Source organism: Balaenoptera ricei, chromosome 6, assembly GCF_028023285.1.
Source record: "Balaenoptera ricei isolate mBalRic1 chromosome 6, mBalRic1.hap2, whole genome shotgun sequence".
Taxonomy (NCBI): domain Eukaryota; kingdom Metazoa; phylum Chordata; class Mammalia; order Artiodactyla; family Balaenopteridae; genus Balaenoptera; species Balaenoptera ricei.
Window position 1 is genome coordinate 29,386,946 of NC_082644.1, and position 17,085 is coordinate 29,404,030.

Sequence of the window (17,085 nt, forward strand, 5' to 3'; positions counted from 1 at the left end):
TGCATTATGTATTCAGATTGTTCAATAATGTTCTTCCATTTGTTTCTAATTGTTTTCATCCTGGTACTGTAGTTCGCAGTAGAGATATGGCTGCAGAAACTCATTTGACTGTCAGTTTCTATCTATCCTATGTTAAAACGTTTCTTTGTTCAAAATAATACCTTCTTTTAATTGAATCCTTTATGCTTTTGCCAATACATCTTGTAACTTAATATACTAGATGTTAAGGTTGTTAATATAAAAAGAGAAAAAGTCCTTATTCTCACCTGTTTTTATTTGTATAACATCTGTCTAAACATTATTAGATTTCATAATATGAGCTTGTCAAAGGGAAAAAAACTGTCTAAAATTTTTTCTCATGTTTAACATGCAATGATGTGAAATTTAGATAGAGTTAGATAAATTAATGGCAAAAACAAAACTCTTTTATAAATTTTCTAATGTTGACTTTAATACTCTAATATGGTACAAACCAAATGGTAAAAAGCCCAAATCATTTCTTTTTTTATCTCTATTTAAGGACAGAATTAAGCGGATGAAGATATTCTACATTGCATTAAATCTTGAACTTTATAAAATATGTACAAAAATTGTACAAGATAAGTTCCAACTGGTAATGTCTTTCCTGATACAGGGTTATGCTTGTATTGGACCCTAGGGATTTGCACTAAAATCATATCAAGGTCTCAGATGAGTTTCGTGCAGAAGCACTATCACTTTAAATACTATTATTTGCTATCATAATGACTATATATTTCCATAGCTTATGGGGGGGGCGTGAGGGGGCATTTTTATTACAACTTGAGGTTGCTTTGCTAGTTTCATATTTATTTGTTGTATTTAAAAACTGCATTATAGTAATAAAGTGATTTTTTTCAATATATTTTATTCATAAGGGGAGGATCATGCTACATGTTGAAAAGCAAATTAAGAAATCATTCAGATCACCTCCCTTTTTTAAGTAAAATGAATTGCAAAACCCCGCATATTTTTTTATTGTCAATTCCCATTTATTTATTCTTTAGCTGTCTGTTTTAGTAGCTTAATGTTTGAGTATGAAAAATGTATTTGTGTATGATTATTGCTATTTATTAAATTTTAAATACTTTGCTGAATGTCATTTTAAAGCATGTTTGAGGTCTTGTGTATTTGTCGTGTTATGCTGTCAGGAAGAACTGACTGAAATGTTTTAATATGTATCAAAAATTAAAATGACTTCTTTTTTTTGTATTGCCTTGAGGTACTTTTTAAGTCAAAGTTTCTATTTATTTTTGTTCATTTGGTGCATATACAATTTCAGGCCATGAAATATGCAGTGTGTCTAGAAGAAAAATTAAAGAGGGGATGTCTTTCTTAACTCACTTATAGTAAGGTAGTAGCTTACACCAGTTCTCAAGGGTAAAAAAATCCCTAAGGACCTGGACATTATTTTGCCTTTAATTGATGTGTCTTATAAGAGTCAGTAACTATATCAGTTCTCTTTTTATATTATTTTCAGATACATTTTAGACCCCTATACAATATTTTACTGGCAGAATTTGGGTTACCAAATTAACCTTGTTTAGGTCCTACTAATTATATACTATTATGTATAGGTTTTTTGTTTTTGTTTTCTGACATATACTTTAATTTCTTTGTTTAATTAACTAATACATCTTCTTGATTCAAACAGTAAAAAAATTAAGTCTCTCTCCTATCCCTGACAGCCATCTTCTAGTTCCCTTTCAAAGAAATAGGTACCAAGACCAAATTCTTGTATACCCTCCAGAAATACCATATAGATACATAAATGTATCTATATGTATAAATGCTATATGATGTAATACAAATCGTAACATACTATGCATTCTTTTTCTGCACCTTTTTTCAAGGGAAAAAGTGTATCTGCTACTGGTTGAATGTTAAAAGTACAGTTGGGTATTTCTGTTATTTGACTTTTCACATTTAAAAATTTGATCTATCCTGAATTTAAGGCTCCAGTTTTTCTTTCTAGGTAACTACCTAGTTACTGCAAGGCTGTTTATTAAATCTGTCCTTTCCTTGCTGTTGGAAATGGCCCTTTTATCATATTGCAGATTTTCATATTATGTGGATGTATTTCTAGACTCTAATTCCACTCTCTTCGACTTGCCTTTTTTTTTTTTGTAGCAGTCCTACACTGTTTTAATAACAGTAATTTTTAAATGTTCAAATATTCTTGCTTATTTCTCCATTTGAACTTTAGAATCAACCCTTTGTGTTCCACAAAACAAATCCATTGTACATTTATTTTTTTGGACAGTTTTACTTTTATAGGTCAACTTGGGGAAATTTGACATCATTATCATGTTAAAGCTTCTATCTAAACCATGGTGCCCTATCCAAAAATGGTTCCCAATTTGTTCAAGTCTTTTTTGTTGTTTCCTTCACAGATGCTTCGCATTTTACTTTACAGAGATCTTGTACATGTTTTTCAAGAGTTCTTAGAAATTTTATTATTTTTGTTACCATTATTAAGGAAGTCCTTTCTGTTTATAATTTAGTCTGATTTTAGTATATATGAAAGCTAATGACTTATTTATGTTAATTTTCTGCCCAGCTACCAGACTCTCATTTTCTTATGGTTTGTAATAGTACTTCAGTTAATTCTTTTGTGTTTTCCAGTTATACAGTCATGTCTTCCAGTTTGCGTACCTCTTTATGTCTTGATTGCATTGTCTAGTACTTCTAGAATAATGTTAAAATATATTGGCTATAATGAACTGGGTTGAGATATATACATTTAATCATGTTAAGGAGTATCCATTGATCCCTATTTTAAAATAAATTAGTCAAGAATGCATGTTGAATTTTATCACATGCCTTTTCATTTTCTATGGAGATGATCATACGATTTTTCTCCTTTGACCTTTTAATATATTTTGTCATTTTGAACCATCCTTGCATTCCTGAAATAAACTACTTGACCATATGTATTATTCTTTTAATATATTTCCAGATTATGTCTCATATTTTATTTAATATATTTGCATCTGTATTCATCAGTGCAGTTAGTCCTGTGTGTGTGTGTGTGTGTGTTGCATGCTATCTTTAATAAGTTTTGTTATTAATTTTATGCTGGTAAATTGGAAATGTTTTTCCTTTTCCTGAGTTCTGGAACAGTTTGCACAGCATTGGAATTTTCTCTTCCTTAAAATTTCAGTGAATTTATCTGGTGCCGGTGGATGTTCGGCAATAGCTCTTTGACAGCTCTTTTAGTATCTGTTACAGTGATTGGTCTGTGTAGTTTTTATGTCTTAGCTAGGATCATCAACCATCCATTTTGTCCATGTTTTCAAGTTCATTTGCCTAGAGGTGAGCAAAGTTACCCTCCTCTTTTCTGCATATGGCTCTTTCCCCCTTACTATGTATTATGCTTGCTCCCTTGTTTTCTTAATTAAGATGGCTAATGGTTGACCTATTTTGTTGTTGTTTTTGTTTGCTTGTTTCCCCCAAGTGGTATGCTTTGAACGTCTCTTCTGTTATTTTTCTGTTTTCCAATTAATTGATTTCCTTAAATGTCCTACTTTTCGCTTTCCTTAGTTTATTTTGTTGGGTTTTTTTCTAACTCCTTGAGTTAGCATTCAGTTTAATCATTTTTATTTTTTCTTAATTATTACTATGAGATTTAAGGTGTGGACTTGAGTACTGCTTAAGCTGAATCACTTAGGTGAACTAGTGTTGTCATTACTATTATATTCTAGGTGTTCTGAAGTTTCAGTTTTTATTTCCTCCTTAACCGACAAGTTGTATAAAAGAAGTCTTTTTCCCTTTTTCTTTGCTGTTTTTTTCCCCCAGATAATGGCAGTTTGGTGTGGGTAGTGGTTTTGTTTTCTGACTCTTTTATTAGTTGTCATGTTTTGGCATCAGGATCAGAGAATGTTATGTGTATTATATTTACTGTGGAGAGTTGATTGTCTTTTCTTAATTTTAAAATATTCCAGGATCACTTTAAAAAAGTATATTCTCGGTTTACAGGATATAGATTTTAATAGATATTACTCAGGTTTATCATGTATCAGTTAGATCTTCCCTCCTGTACTTTGTCTTGTCTTATCCATCTGTCTGTCAGAGCTCCAGTGTTGGTATAAAGGAAGAGAGGGGGAACCAAGGGGCTGTGTCAGACGAGCTCCCGGGGCAAGATCCCCGCCTCAGGTCATGTCACTTACTAGGACTGAGAACATAAGCACGTGATGAGGGCAGTCTTCCAACAAGCTGTTGGGGGTTTGGCTGCTACTACTGCTTACCACCGGCATCCACCTTTAAGCTGGAAATAAATGCATACGACAGGTTAAAAGAATAAAGGAAGAACGAGCAGATTGACTTCACAAGGTGTTTGTCGAGTCCCTACCACAGACCCAGTAATGCTGACAGCGGTGACCTGCCTGCTGCTGCTCTCCATTCAAGCTGCTTGGCCATTCCCTCTCACCCTGCTGAATTCCAGGCAGAAGATGACAGCAACTTGATCGGACTCATTTTACTCAAGTGGGCCCTTGTTTAAAAATTGATAGACATCTCTGCAGAAACTTCTTATGAGCTAGTCTCCGAAGGCCCAAAATGTCACTTACGCCACATTCTGTTGGTCAAACGAATCACTAAGGCCAACCCAGTTTCCATAGAGAGACTCCACTCTCCATAGCAGATGTAACAAAGAATTTGTGACGTCTATAATCGACCCCAGGACAGTGCCTGATACGTAAGAAACACCAAGTTGCCAGAATTAATATTTTAAGCAGAAAAACAGTGCTACAGTCCCAGTAAGAAGCTCATTTGCCAAAAGGTTATCGAATTAGCTCCTCTGTCATGTCACGTACATGAATTGTGCATATCTTAGTTGATTAGAAATACAGTAGTGTAACAATTTGCTTTAGCATATTCGAATGAGAAATCATAGCATTGATGCAAATTTAGATAAGCATGTTTAGGCATTTGATGAATGTTAACAATTAGTTATTTTTCAGCTAAGTTTATTTCAACATGTTATCATAACCTGTAAAATATTTTTAAATTTATTAGAGGCAACATCGTGGATGAAAACAATGGAGCCACATTGCCTGTCCCGCTCCTTCCTATCGTGCAATCTTCAACAAGTCCCTTAATCACTCTGTACTTAAGTTCTTCATCTGTAAATGGGGATAATAGGGCTGTTGGAAGATTAAATTAATGTATGTAAAGCTCTTGGAGCAGTGCCTGGCTCATTGTAAGGACTACATCTTTGCTATTATTGTCATTGTCTGAATGTTAAACAGAGAACATCTCTGAAGCTTGAATTAAATCAGATCTTGTATGTGAAAAGTCCGAAATGATTCATGGTTTCCAAAGGTCGTGAAGATGTGCTTCCCAGGTGCTTCTGAATGCAGCCGCTTCCCCTGGGATCATCGTGGAAGTGAACCGGCAGCTCAAAGTCAAAAGGGGAGCAAGAAAAGGGGGGGAAGAAAGCAGTAGCAGCCCGCTTGTGATGAGTTGAAGGGAGCTCCAAGACCCAGGAAACAGGATCGTGCTGCGCTTGGGGCCTGAGGAAATTACCACAGTGACTGAATCTGGAGAAAAGTCTTCACAGGTCTCCTAGAACCTGGTAATTTTTAGACCACTTAGTTCTTCCATTGTAGCAAATGTGCATCCTCAACATCCAGAGGGAGAGAAGCCTCATTTTAAGGGTTTGGGGAAAGGATAAAAGAAGCCTGATGTCTCTGAGCAACTGCACCAGCCTTGGCCTGGCTCCCTCAACTTCCCGGTTCCATGAAGCAAGGGTGGTAGGCTTCTCCGTCACCCACGGAGTAAGACACGCCTAACTCCGGGGCGGGTTCTTAAGTTGGGAATAACAACAGTGGTTGGGAGGATTAAATGAGAGTTAATGAGGATTAGTGAGTTAAAATAGTGTCAGGTGCGTGCTCGGTAAACGATAAATGTGGCTACAGTTGATGATGGTCAGGTTATCAATGCACTGCTCACCCTGCTCTCTTCCAGCAGCAACTCTGTTTATGTCTTGGGCTTTCCTATAAGATTTCATTTGAACAAAGGATTTTGAGAGTTAATAAAATTTAGAAACCAGTGCTAGAACATGACAAGACTAAGTTGCCGTATGCTAATCTAGGGCACATATGGTTTACTGATCATGAAGTGCCTTGAAAAGAATTTACAGAGTGATTTCAAGTAACGATACTGAGATGTCAATTGGAGTGGATTTTCCCACGTGCTGGAGGGAGGCTAAAGCCCAAGGAAGCTTAATATCCTCCAAAAAAGGGATATGTAAGCTTTACTAAGGAGAAATAATAGAGTGTGGTGGGAAAGCATGGACTCTGAAGTCAGACACATAACAGTTTGACTCCTGGCTCTGCTACTTTAGGAGTTTTATAACTGAATAAATCACTTGATCTCAGTAAGCCTTGTTGTGTCATCTGAAAAATGGGCTAACATCCAGGCTTGAGGGTTACTGTAAGGATTAAACTAAAGAAAGAAATAAGAGGTTGAAATAAATTTTGATTGTGATTATTACAGACTCATTTTCAAATAAAAATGACCTTTTTTTCGAGCTCCCCTCCACTGAGTGTTATGCATTTTGTATATTAGTAGAGCTTTCTTTAAGAGCATATTTCTTACAGTAATCATTCTCCTGTTTTCTTGATTACAGGGCAACTTATGGCTGTATCTCAATGAAAAGTAGATTCACTAAACAAAGGTAGAGTGGCATCTTGGCACAGACATCTTTATTTTATTATAAAAAGACCAAAATGGTGAACTTCCATAGAGCCCCAGACCAAGAAAGATGTGGCTACAAGCTATGGACTTCGTAACATATGTTGAGCGAGTATAAATAAAAGACATACAGAGAAGTGATTTCTATTAAAAAATTATAGTAACAAACAATATTAAAAAAACTTTTCTCAATTTCACTACAGTATCAGATTTCACTTGAATATTTATACTTCTCTCATCTGCTGAGCTCTGATTTCAAGGAGCATAGAAATTCCTTATCTAATTTGGCTTTTAGATTTAGTTTTTACTTACCTTAAATATAGACTTTGTTATTGTGCATTGTGTAAATTTCAACTTCACTGGGTTCTTATTACTTTCCTTGGGTTGGAACTTACATTATTGCTGTTTTCGATGGAGATTTCACCATACAACATAATTTCCATTTCTCTAGCTCATGAGTTGCCATTAGAGATGTTAGCCAAGTGCACAAAGCAATTCTTCGTAACTTTTTCCTAGATTTGGAATGAAAATAAGCATCCATGTTTAGAGTACTTCCTGAGAACCAACCACAGTACTAGATATATCACACTTTGTTTACCCATTTATCAAATGATGTTTTTTTGAGTTATTTCTCCTTTCTGACTATTAAGAATAATGCTACTAGAAACATTCATGTACAAGTTTTTGGGTATATACCTAGGAGTAGAATTTCTGGGTCATAGGGTAACTCTATTTAACTTTTGAGGCACTGCCAAACCACTTCCCACTGTAACTGTACATTTCATTCCTACCAGCAATGTATGAGGGTTTCAATTTCTCCACATCCTTGCAATGTGAAAATATAATACAGCAAAGAGTCATATTGCTTCCAATCCCAATGAGAAAGGCACTTCCTGAAGCTTCTGCTGATGTTTGAGAGGATAAGACCTACCCCACAGATTTGTTCTGAGGATTAGAAATGAAGTACATCAGGTACACAGTGAACTCTTCTTAGACGTCACCATGGTCTGTGATAGGTCTTTGAATACAAAAATAAATACCATGCAGTTTTCATTTTCCAGAAGCTCACAGATTAGTGCCCTTAAGTACAGTTACACAACAGACGGGTAGTTGGTATTATCCTTGACCTTAAATCACATTTTCACTGTGCTTGCCTTGTCTAATACTAAATACCTCTCACAGCAAGCAGAACAGTAAGTTTCTCCCAAGACGTATTTGTTTAAGATGAACAAAAGTTTTAATAAAGAAGGAAGATATACAAATCTAGTCCCTTCCAGTTATATTAGAGAAATGAAGTATAAAATGAGATGGCACAGACAGCGCAGAGACAGAAAGGTTCTAATTCAGAGGGTGTGGGCCCCGGTGGGACAAGTGCAGGTAAAAGGGGCAGCACCTTGACTACTGTCTCTCTCTATCTTATGGTCTTCCTTTTACACGGATGCCTCCAACATCTGGGGCATCAGTCTCGACACTGTCCTGTCTACATAACTGTAAACAGTGTCATGAGGGCTCCAGAACGGCACCTGCTGTCCCTGCTTCAGCCCCAACTGTGGTCACGCTCAGGACCTCCCAGGATTCCTGGAAAAGTTGAGGTAAATCCTAGTAAGGTCCGCCTCTGAATCTTTTCAGCTTTAGACCTTGACAGCATCAACAGCAGGGCATAGGAAGAGTTTTACTAAGTGGCAGAACCGAAGTTGAACTCTCCAGAAGATACCCAGCAACTTACTTTGTTTCCATGTCTCAAGTCAACAAAATACAAAAGACTGAAAGTAGATCAGTGGTTGCCAGGGGCCAGGGCTGGGGGAAGAGGATTGACTGCAAAGGGGCACCCGGAAACTTTTCTGAGTGATGGAAATATCTTCTATCTTGATTGTGGTGGTGGTTACATGACAGCGTGTTTCTGTCAGAATTCATAGTACTGTACACTTGAAAAGATGGATTTTGCTCTATGTGCTTTACTTTAATTTTTGTTAAGAAATTAAATATATAAAATGCATATTCAAACCCTCTTTGGTCTGTGTAGCAAAGTCCAAGTAATTTTTTTAATGATTTACGCTTGACTCTTAAAAAAATAAAACTTTCTCAAAATGAAATCTCAGAGATGGTGGTTTCTGCACTCTCATGTTCATTGCAGCATTGTTTCCAATAGCCAAAACATAAAAGTGTCCATTAACACATGAATGGATAAAAATGTGGCATATATATATATATATATATATATATATATATATATATATATAGTGTGTGTGTGTGTGTGTAAAATTAAACAGAAACCTCAATCAAATACAGCTGGGAGACCAGAGGGGGAGCTCTCACCTCCTGCACCTATAGCAGAGCCCCGCAGGAATAATGACTCCTCCTCATTCCTGGCAAGGACTCAGCCAATGAAAAGCCATGGACTCTTTGTTTACTGTAGCCCTCCCTGCTTCTTTTTCCCTCTCTTAAAGCCTGTTCCTTCCTTTGCCCAGTGGCTTGCCATGGCTGGAGACCCCAAATTGCAATCCTTTGCTGATCCCAAATAAACCCATCTTCGCTGGAGAAATATCTGGCAGTCTATTTGTTTCAGGTCAACAAATGGAATATTATTCAGAAAAAAAAGAAGGAAATCCTGCCATGTGCAACAACGTGGATGGACGGTGAGGATATTATGCTCATAGTGAAATAGATCAGAGAAAGACAAATACCACATATGATCACATATGATCTCACTCATATGTGGAATCTAACAAAACCAGACTCATAGAAACAGAGAACAGATTAGTGATTGTCATGGGCAGGGCTGTAAATGAGTGAAGGTGGTCAAAAGGTGCAAACTTCCAATTATAAGATGAATAAGTTCTGGGGACTTAATATACAGCTTGGTGACTAGAGTTAACAATACTGTGTTGCGTACTTGAAAGTTGCTGGAAGAGTAAATTTTAAATATTCTCACCACACACACGTACACAAAGTTGTAACTATGTGAGGTGATGGATGTGTTAACTCACCTTATTGTGGTAAACGTTTCACAATATATGCATATATCAAATTATTACATGTACCCCTTACACTTACACAGTGTTATATGTCAATTACATCTCCATAAAGCTGGAAAAAGTTCTTCTCAAGATCAGTAAAATAATTTCATAAGCTTGTGGATCTCACGTTTTAAAAAGTGAAACTATTAATAAGAAGAAAATGCTAGAATAGAGAAATGAAACAGTTGGTTTTGCTAAAAATAATATCTAACAAGCACTATGCTATGGGCTTTACATGAATTATCTCATTTAAAGTGTACAGCCCTTAATGGGTTGCTACCACTATTCAAAAAACGAACAAAACAAACAAAACACAACAAACAGACAAAAGAAAACAACAAACCCCCCCAAAAAAAACAAAAACCAAGAGGCTTAGGACCATTAAGAAACTTAACCAAGAATCCACAGATGTGGACTTCCCTGGTGGTGCAGTGATTAAGAATCCGCCTGCCAATGCAGGGGACATGGGTTCAATCCCTGGGCCAGGAAGATCCCACATGCCGCAGAGCAACTAAGCCCACAAGCCACAACTGCTGAGCCCGCGCACCACAACTACTGAAGCCTGCGTGCTCTAGGGCCTGCGTGCCGCAACTTCTGAGCCCGCATGCTGCAACTACTGAAGCCCACGCACCTAGAGCCCGTGCTCCACAACAAGAGAAGCCACTGCAATGAGAAGCCCGTGCACTGCAACGAAGAGTAGCCCCGAGTCGCCGCAACTAGAGAAAGCCTGTGCGCAGCAGCGAAGACCCAACACAGCCAAAAAAAAAACCCAAAGAATCCACAGATGATAGGTGATAAAACCAGAACTCAAATCTAGATCAATTTGGCTCCAAAGTACAAGCTTTTTAATTTTACTTTATTACATTTTTTCTAATCAAGGGGGCGCTTCCTCTATTTCCTTGAGTATTATTTCACTGCTGAAATATAGTTTGCTAGGAAAGCTCAAAATAACTTGGAAACCGTGGCACAGTACGCATGAGGTCAAGGGGCAAGAGAGTTTCTGGAAGCATACATTAGTGCTGCTGGCAGAAAGGGCAGAAGAAACCTTTGAGCCGAGCTTGGTGCTCCTAGGCCATCCCTTGAGAAAGCAGCGTCTTTTTGTTCAAGGGGGGACACTGATAGGCACTGTCATAGGCTGAATTACGGGGCGCGAAGATACCCAGATATCTTTCTAGTCCCTGGAACCTGGGAAAGTTACCTTACATGGCAAAAGGGACTTTGCAGATGTGGCAAAGTTAAGCATTTATTGAAATGAAGAGATCATCCTGGATTATATAGGTGGCATGTCCTGAAAGTTTTCCCCCAAAGCAGGTCAGTATTGGTATATTAGATCTGGACTCACTAAATTTGTTTGTTACAGGATGGAGCACTTTTTTTAAACCCTCATGACATTAGTTATCTGAGCAAAAACATAGACCAGCTCCCCAATATTTAGATAACAATCTGAAGCAGCTTTGCAGCCCCATGTCAGAAGTGCTCGAGGTATAAAGAGTGATGGATGTAGGAGTTCATTCCGGGATTACGCTCATCCATTTATGTAACCTGAGGCCCAAATGCAGCCAGGATTTGAACCTGGCTTTAGAGTTTGGACTCACATAATGAGTAAATTACAGGTTCCGGAATGAAAGGCTTACCTCCAGCATTTGCTGTTAGGTGACCTTGAGCAGGTCATTTTCCCTCAAAAGGCTCATCTGTTAAACAGGGAAATAGGATTTAGCTCAAAGAGGTGTTGCGGAGGACGAAGTAAAATAAGGCATGTGAAGCATTTGGCCCAGTACTGACTTGATTCAAGTACTCAATAAACCTTAGCTCCCGATGCTGGTATTGTTATTCAGGGCTATTATTTCCTCTTTCTGCCTGGGAGGTTCAGGGAAGAGTGCCCTCTGGAGTTGTGCAGTGGCCAGCTTTCTCTCTCTGGTCCTACAGAGACCACTGCCGGCTGCCAGAGAGAAAGATGTTGTCCCTGCTCATGACCGAAAGGTCCCACCAAGCATCGTCCCCCCATGACCTACATCTGGATTTACTCTCTGTGCTTGGCACCCTTTCCTAGCACATCCCCTCTGCCTCAGTGGAGGGACCAGAAATAAAAGAGCCCCAAATCTAGAAGGCAAGTCCTTCCTGGTCTCCATTGCACTTATCTAGACCTGAGAAGAGTTGAGCTCTAGGACTATGCCACGCACTCCGTGGGTGGGCGTCTTGTCCCTGTTCACAGAATCACAAGACTTTTAAAAGTGCAAAGGCTGGGTCTTACGAGCTCTTGTCAACTTAGCTCCTCATTTTTCAGTTGAGGAGAGAGAGGCCCTAAGAGTAAGTGGGTTGCCCAGACTCACACCAGAAGCTTGCATCGGAGCCAGGATTAGACGCCTAATTCCCATCCATGCTGCCTACCTGCCTCTCCTATCGCTGATTCAGGTATAACCTCATCACCCTGCCAGGGACTTTGATCCCAGCGAGGGTCAGGGGACTGGGGCTGCCCAGAGCCCCCAGCTGGGGCGCACTGGAGACGCCCGGCTCTGCCCCCTCTCTCCTTGCTCACTCTGGCTCACACACCCTCGTTGTCTGCTCTTTCTGCCCCACGGAGAGCTTTTCCTCCAGAGGAAACAATACCCTGAAATCCCCTCAGAGCCACAGGGGCCTGGAGTAGGAGTGGGGGTGGGTTAGGAGAGTAGGGAAAGCAAACTCAGTGACTCCAGGGCTTCAGAGGACTTAAATACACCTGGGCCTGGTGGCTTTGTTTCCCCAAAACCCTGAGCTGCTCAGTGAAGGAAGTCACCCTTTTCTGCTCTGCCTTTCTGTCCCTTTAGACCATCAGTCAGGGCTGGGAAGGCCTTCCTTTCGAATTGCTCTCACCTACACTTCAAAGTAGATATGTTTCTGTGGGTTAAGCTTTCACAACCTTTGTAACCCTCCTTTAAAATGAGTCCTCTAAGGAGTAATGGGTCCTCAGACACACTTTGGTATGTTAGTTAATCAAACTGATTCTTTCTCCAGCAAGAAGAAGGCAAAACAGCAGGAGTCTTGCTTCCCGCCTTCCTCCAGTGCCAAGATCATTGTGTCTGGGATTACTTGTTTCATGCCCACTGAGGGCCCGTGTGTCTGGGTGCAGAGGTGGCTGAGTAGGGCAGAGAAAAGGGAGGTGAGGGGTTTCTGAGGACAAGCTTCCCCTCTGAGCACGTTTGCTCGCCTCCCACCCGGCAAGCTGGTGGACGACATCCGGCATCTAGACATGCCCAGCGTCTGGACAGTGGTGGCCAAAAAGGGGGAAGACACCTTCTTTCTGCGAGCTGGCTTTTCTCCTTAAACTTACCCAACACACTCTTCTGTGCGGTCAGTGAATCTCAATGAGCTATTTCCTCCTGCTTCAGTGACATTCTACAAATCCCCTTTTCTGATCAAGTTTGAGTTAATTAAATGTGGAGAGTTTATGCTGCATTGTGTTACAGGGCATTTTGTGATATAAAGTGTCTGAGATAAAGAAACCTTTGAAATCATCATCTGACCTTCAGAAAGGATGTCACAACCACCCTGACACCCAACCTTACTTTCCTAGAGTGCTGTTATGTGTGTAGCTTGGCAGAGTTGCATATTTATTATTATTCTTTTCATCTTTACACAATGGTCTTTTGACAATAATTGCATAACCTTCTTGGGCTTCTTATTCCTGGCTTGACAGCCAAATCTATGGCACTTTATTGATGTTTCCTAATTTTTAATCATTTTGAGGTTTGTGTGATCTGAGACTTGAGGAAATTTGATAATAATAACACCTTGCATTCCACTATTAAAAATGCCATCTCTGAGGTCACATGTGACCGACCACCTACTCCCCAAACTCGAAGTACCTTCCCATCCTCTGTCAGTTGATGGTTGAAAAGGACAAAAGAACCAAAGTAAACCAGCTGAAGCAAACACTGGAGAGTCTGAAAGAGGGGACATCAGGCATGGCTGGTTCCAGGAGCACCAACGGTGTCATGAGAACCCAGTTCCTCTCCATCTCTCCTTCCTGTTCTCTGTGTTGGCTCTGTTCACAGGACTATTCCCTTGTTGTCTTTTACTCCCTCCAGGATTCAAGTCCAGCAGGAAAGAGAAAGCCCCTCATCTGCTCAACCTAACACAAGTTAGGATCAGCTCTCACTGAGCACAGTTAGTCTTCTTGGGACCCGTGTCATCCCCGAACACATCACCGTGGCCATGAGGACTTCCTGCTGTGACTGGAAGTGCTTAGATAAGCAGATCAGTCCCAGAGCCGGAGGTCCCATCAGTTCCACCCAGGCGAGTGTTCTGAGAATGCACGGGGAGGATTTCCTGCTAAAGAAACTCCAGTGACTGTTGGCAGAACGAGGAAGAGAATAGACGATGCAGCAGCATGCGTCCACCACGCTCCCCACGCTTCCTGCGGCATTCGATCTCGGTGCTCTTGAAATCCCGCATTGCCGTCTTCCCCCACGCAGGGCTCCCCGAGCTCCCTTCTCTCTCACGGCTCCTCCTCTGTCTTCTCTTCATCCTTCTCACCTGGGAGGAAGGGGGTGGTCCACAGCTGTCCAACCCTATCCCCTCAGCTTGACCATGTGGAGGTCACACTCAACTTGCCATCACCTTCTTGGCGCCTTTATCCAGCTGTTCCCTCACCCAGAGCATCGTCCCTCTTCCCACTCCTCCTCTCTCCATGTCCACGTCCTCTGCGTCCTGCTTCAGATACCTCTTTGTGAATCTTCCATATCTAATTTCCTTCAAGGCAGAAATAAACTCCCCCTTTCCTCTAAACTCGTATCTTTAGCCTCTCTCGAAGGTAGAATTTTCTGGTTTCTTTATTGTTATCCATTGAAATATGTATGTGTGTCACTGTTGGCTCTTAGCTCCTTGACGACGAGAATGTCATTTATCTTTGTTCCTCACATAGTTAAGAATATTTAAAAGGAAATCCAGATCAAGTGGTTCTTCGGGGCGTGGGTATTTTCATTGCTGCTGGTGGTGTCTGTCTGTCTGTCTCCCTCCCTTCCTCTCTCTCTCTGCCTGTCTCTCTGCGTTTTGGTACAGACACACTCTTCATAAAGGGAAGAAATGAGGTGGATTTCTTTCCCCAAAGTGCCTTTTCTTAGAAAGGAAAACAAACGTCCCTCGTCTTTAAAAGTGCCTCCAAGATTTTTCCCTTCCAATGACTGGAAGGGAAAAAAATCTCGGTGTACATCCAGGGTCTGGACGTACACCTGGATTCAGGTCGGCGGAACTTTCAGGTCAGAACCCCGCTGACCTCTGCGCCCGCCCCAGCCTTTCGCGCAGGCCCAGCCCCCCGGGGGTGGAGCCGCTCCTCCCCCACCCCCTCGCAGCGGGTCCTTGATAAACCCGGAGCCGGGCCAGCGCGCCCGCCCCGTGCCGCCGGAAGGAGGGCGGCTCCGCAGCGTGTGCGCCCCTCGCCATGGCGGCGCCGTCGCGGCTCCTGATACGCGGTGGGCGCGTGGTCAACGACGACTCCTCGCAGGTGGCCGACGTGCTGGTGGAGGACGGCGTGGTGCGGGCGCTGGGGCGCGACCTGCTGCCGCCCGGGGACGCGCCGGCCGGGCTGCAGGTCCTAGACGCCGCCGGCAAGCTGGTCTTGCCCGGCGGCATCGACACGCACACGCACATGCAGTTCCCCTTCATGGGCTCGCGGTCCGTGGACGACTTCGACCAGGGCACCAAGGTACCCGCCTCGCCGCGCCCTGCACCCCGGGACGCCCGCCGAGCCCTCAGCCGCCTCTGAGGCTGCCCCGCTCCCCCCGGGGTCTGGCCGGGCCGGCTCGCGCCGGCGTCGCGCGGGGGCCTGAGGGGGCGGGAGCGAGGCGCGGGGGCCTGAGGGGGCGGGAGCGAGGCGCGGGGGCCTGAGGGGGCGGGAGCGAGGCGCGGGGGCCTGAGGGGGCGGGAGCGAGGCGCGGGGGCCTGAGGGGGCGGGAGCGAGGCGCGGGGGCCTGAGGGGGCGGGAGCGAGCCGAGGGGGCCTGAGGGGGCGGGAGCGAGCCGCGGAGACCCGAGCGGGGTCAAGGCGCCAACGCTGAGCTTCTTTCTTCTAGGTGGCCCTCCTCGGTGGCATCAGCCCGGCTTTGGCCAAGCCGGGCGCCCCCTACTCACTTTGGGTATTTGTCCGGTTTACGGCAGCCTATTCCCGCACCCTCGTTTCTCTGCACCCCTCCCCCCGAACCCCTCTTTTTCACTGGGTGTTCTGTGGTAGTCCACAAGTCCTCCATAAAATCGATAGACTCTTTTAAGTCGACACTCCCAGACGTTTGACCCCATCATCCATCCCCAACCCAAATCGAGTGAAAAATCCATTCACCCGGAAGTTACTGGCGTCACTCAAAAGTTGCCAGTGCGCGGAGGGTGATGGCGATGAGCCCACGCGTCCACAGTCTTTGCCTCCACCCACCAGCCGAAAAAGTACGACGCGGACAGGGGTTTCCAAGAGAACTGTTGCAGGAATGGTCTCCCAGCACTCGCACTTGACCTGTCCCCACCCCTTCTCCGAAGTGCTTGCCCCGGGGACATTAAACACAGACCCTGATTCTTGCAGTTTGAGCACCTGCATCTTTACTGATGGTGTAGGAGGGTCAGATCACAGGTCCCCAGGTGAGGGAGGCTTGGGTTTCTCTAGACACAAAGGCCTAGAGGCTCAGTCTATGAAAAGAACCTTAAACGGATCTTCAGAGCTCCCGAAACCAAGATCAGGAGATGAACAGGGCAGCCTTACAGGAACGCAAAGTTAAAACTGCCCGCAGCACTTTGGCCGGAGCCAAACCTACACCCTCCTTGAGGCTTGCGTTTGGGGATGTGGTGGGAGCAACGGCTCCTTGCAAAGTGGAAGTATCGATACCCTTAAGGTCTAAAATGTCACTCACGGATGCGCGGGTTTTTCCTCGTGAGCCACGCCCTGGTGTGTGTGAAACAGATCGGGCTGTTTAGTGCAGGTACAGGCTGCAAACACTTTCAGAGCAGTTTTGAGGATATATCCGTTACCCAACCGATTTCTAACCGTTTTACTCTCCTTACACCTCTCTCCCTCCATGTTCCCCAGTCCTCTAGGATAGACCAGAATGTTTCACAGAAAAAAGAACCATCTGACCCAGAGAGAGGGGTCTGGGGCAGGCTGCTGACGCCAACATTTGCAAAGCGGCCTCCTATTTACTAATTATCAACCTTTATCATCAGGCCAATGGTCAAAGTCTTTTGTAGGAAGGATCGTTATCTGTTTTGAAGAGTATTCCTTTTTCTCTCTTGCTAAAACGTGAAATTTGCTAAATTTCATTGAATTTATGTTGACATTTAAAATACGTTTTTTAGATATCCAAGCAATACACGATTATAGACAATTGGAAAAAAATAAT

At 42.6% G+C, this 17,085-nt stretch overlaps 1 protein-coding gene across 1 annotated transcript in view; it reads left to right on the plus strand.

Annotated features, from left to right (window-relative positions):
- Window positions 1-15,084: 15,084 nt before the first annotated feature.
- The window catches only part of LOC132366928 (dihydropyrimidinase-like), a 78,296-nt gene continuing 76,295 nt past the window's right edge, over window positions 15,085-17,085 (plus strand). The window contains 1 exon segment of the mRNA XM_059924379.1: window positions 15,085-15,411. Coding sequence (XP_059780362.1) covers window positions 15,148-15,411 — 264 coding nt within the window. The 5' untranslated portion in view covers window positions 15,085-15,147.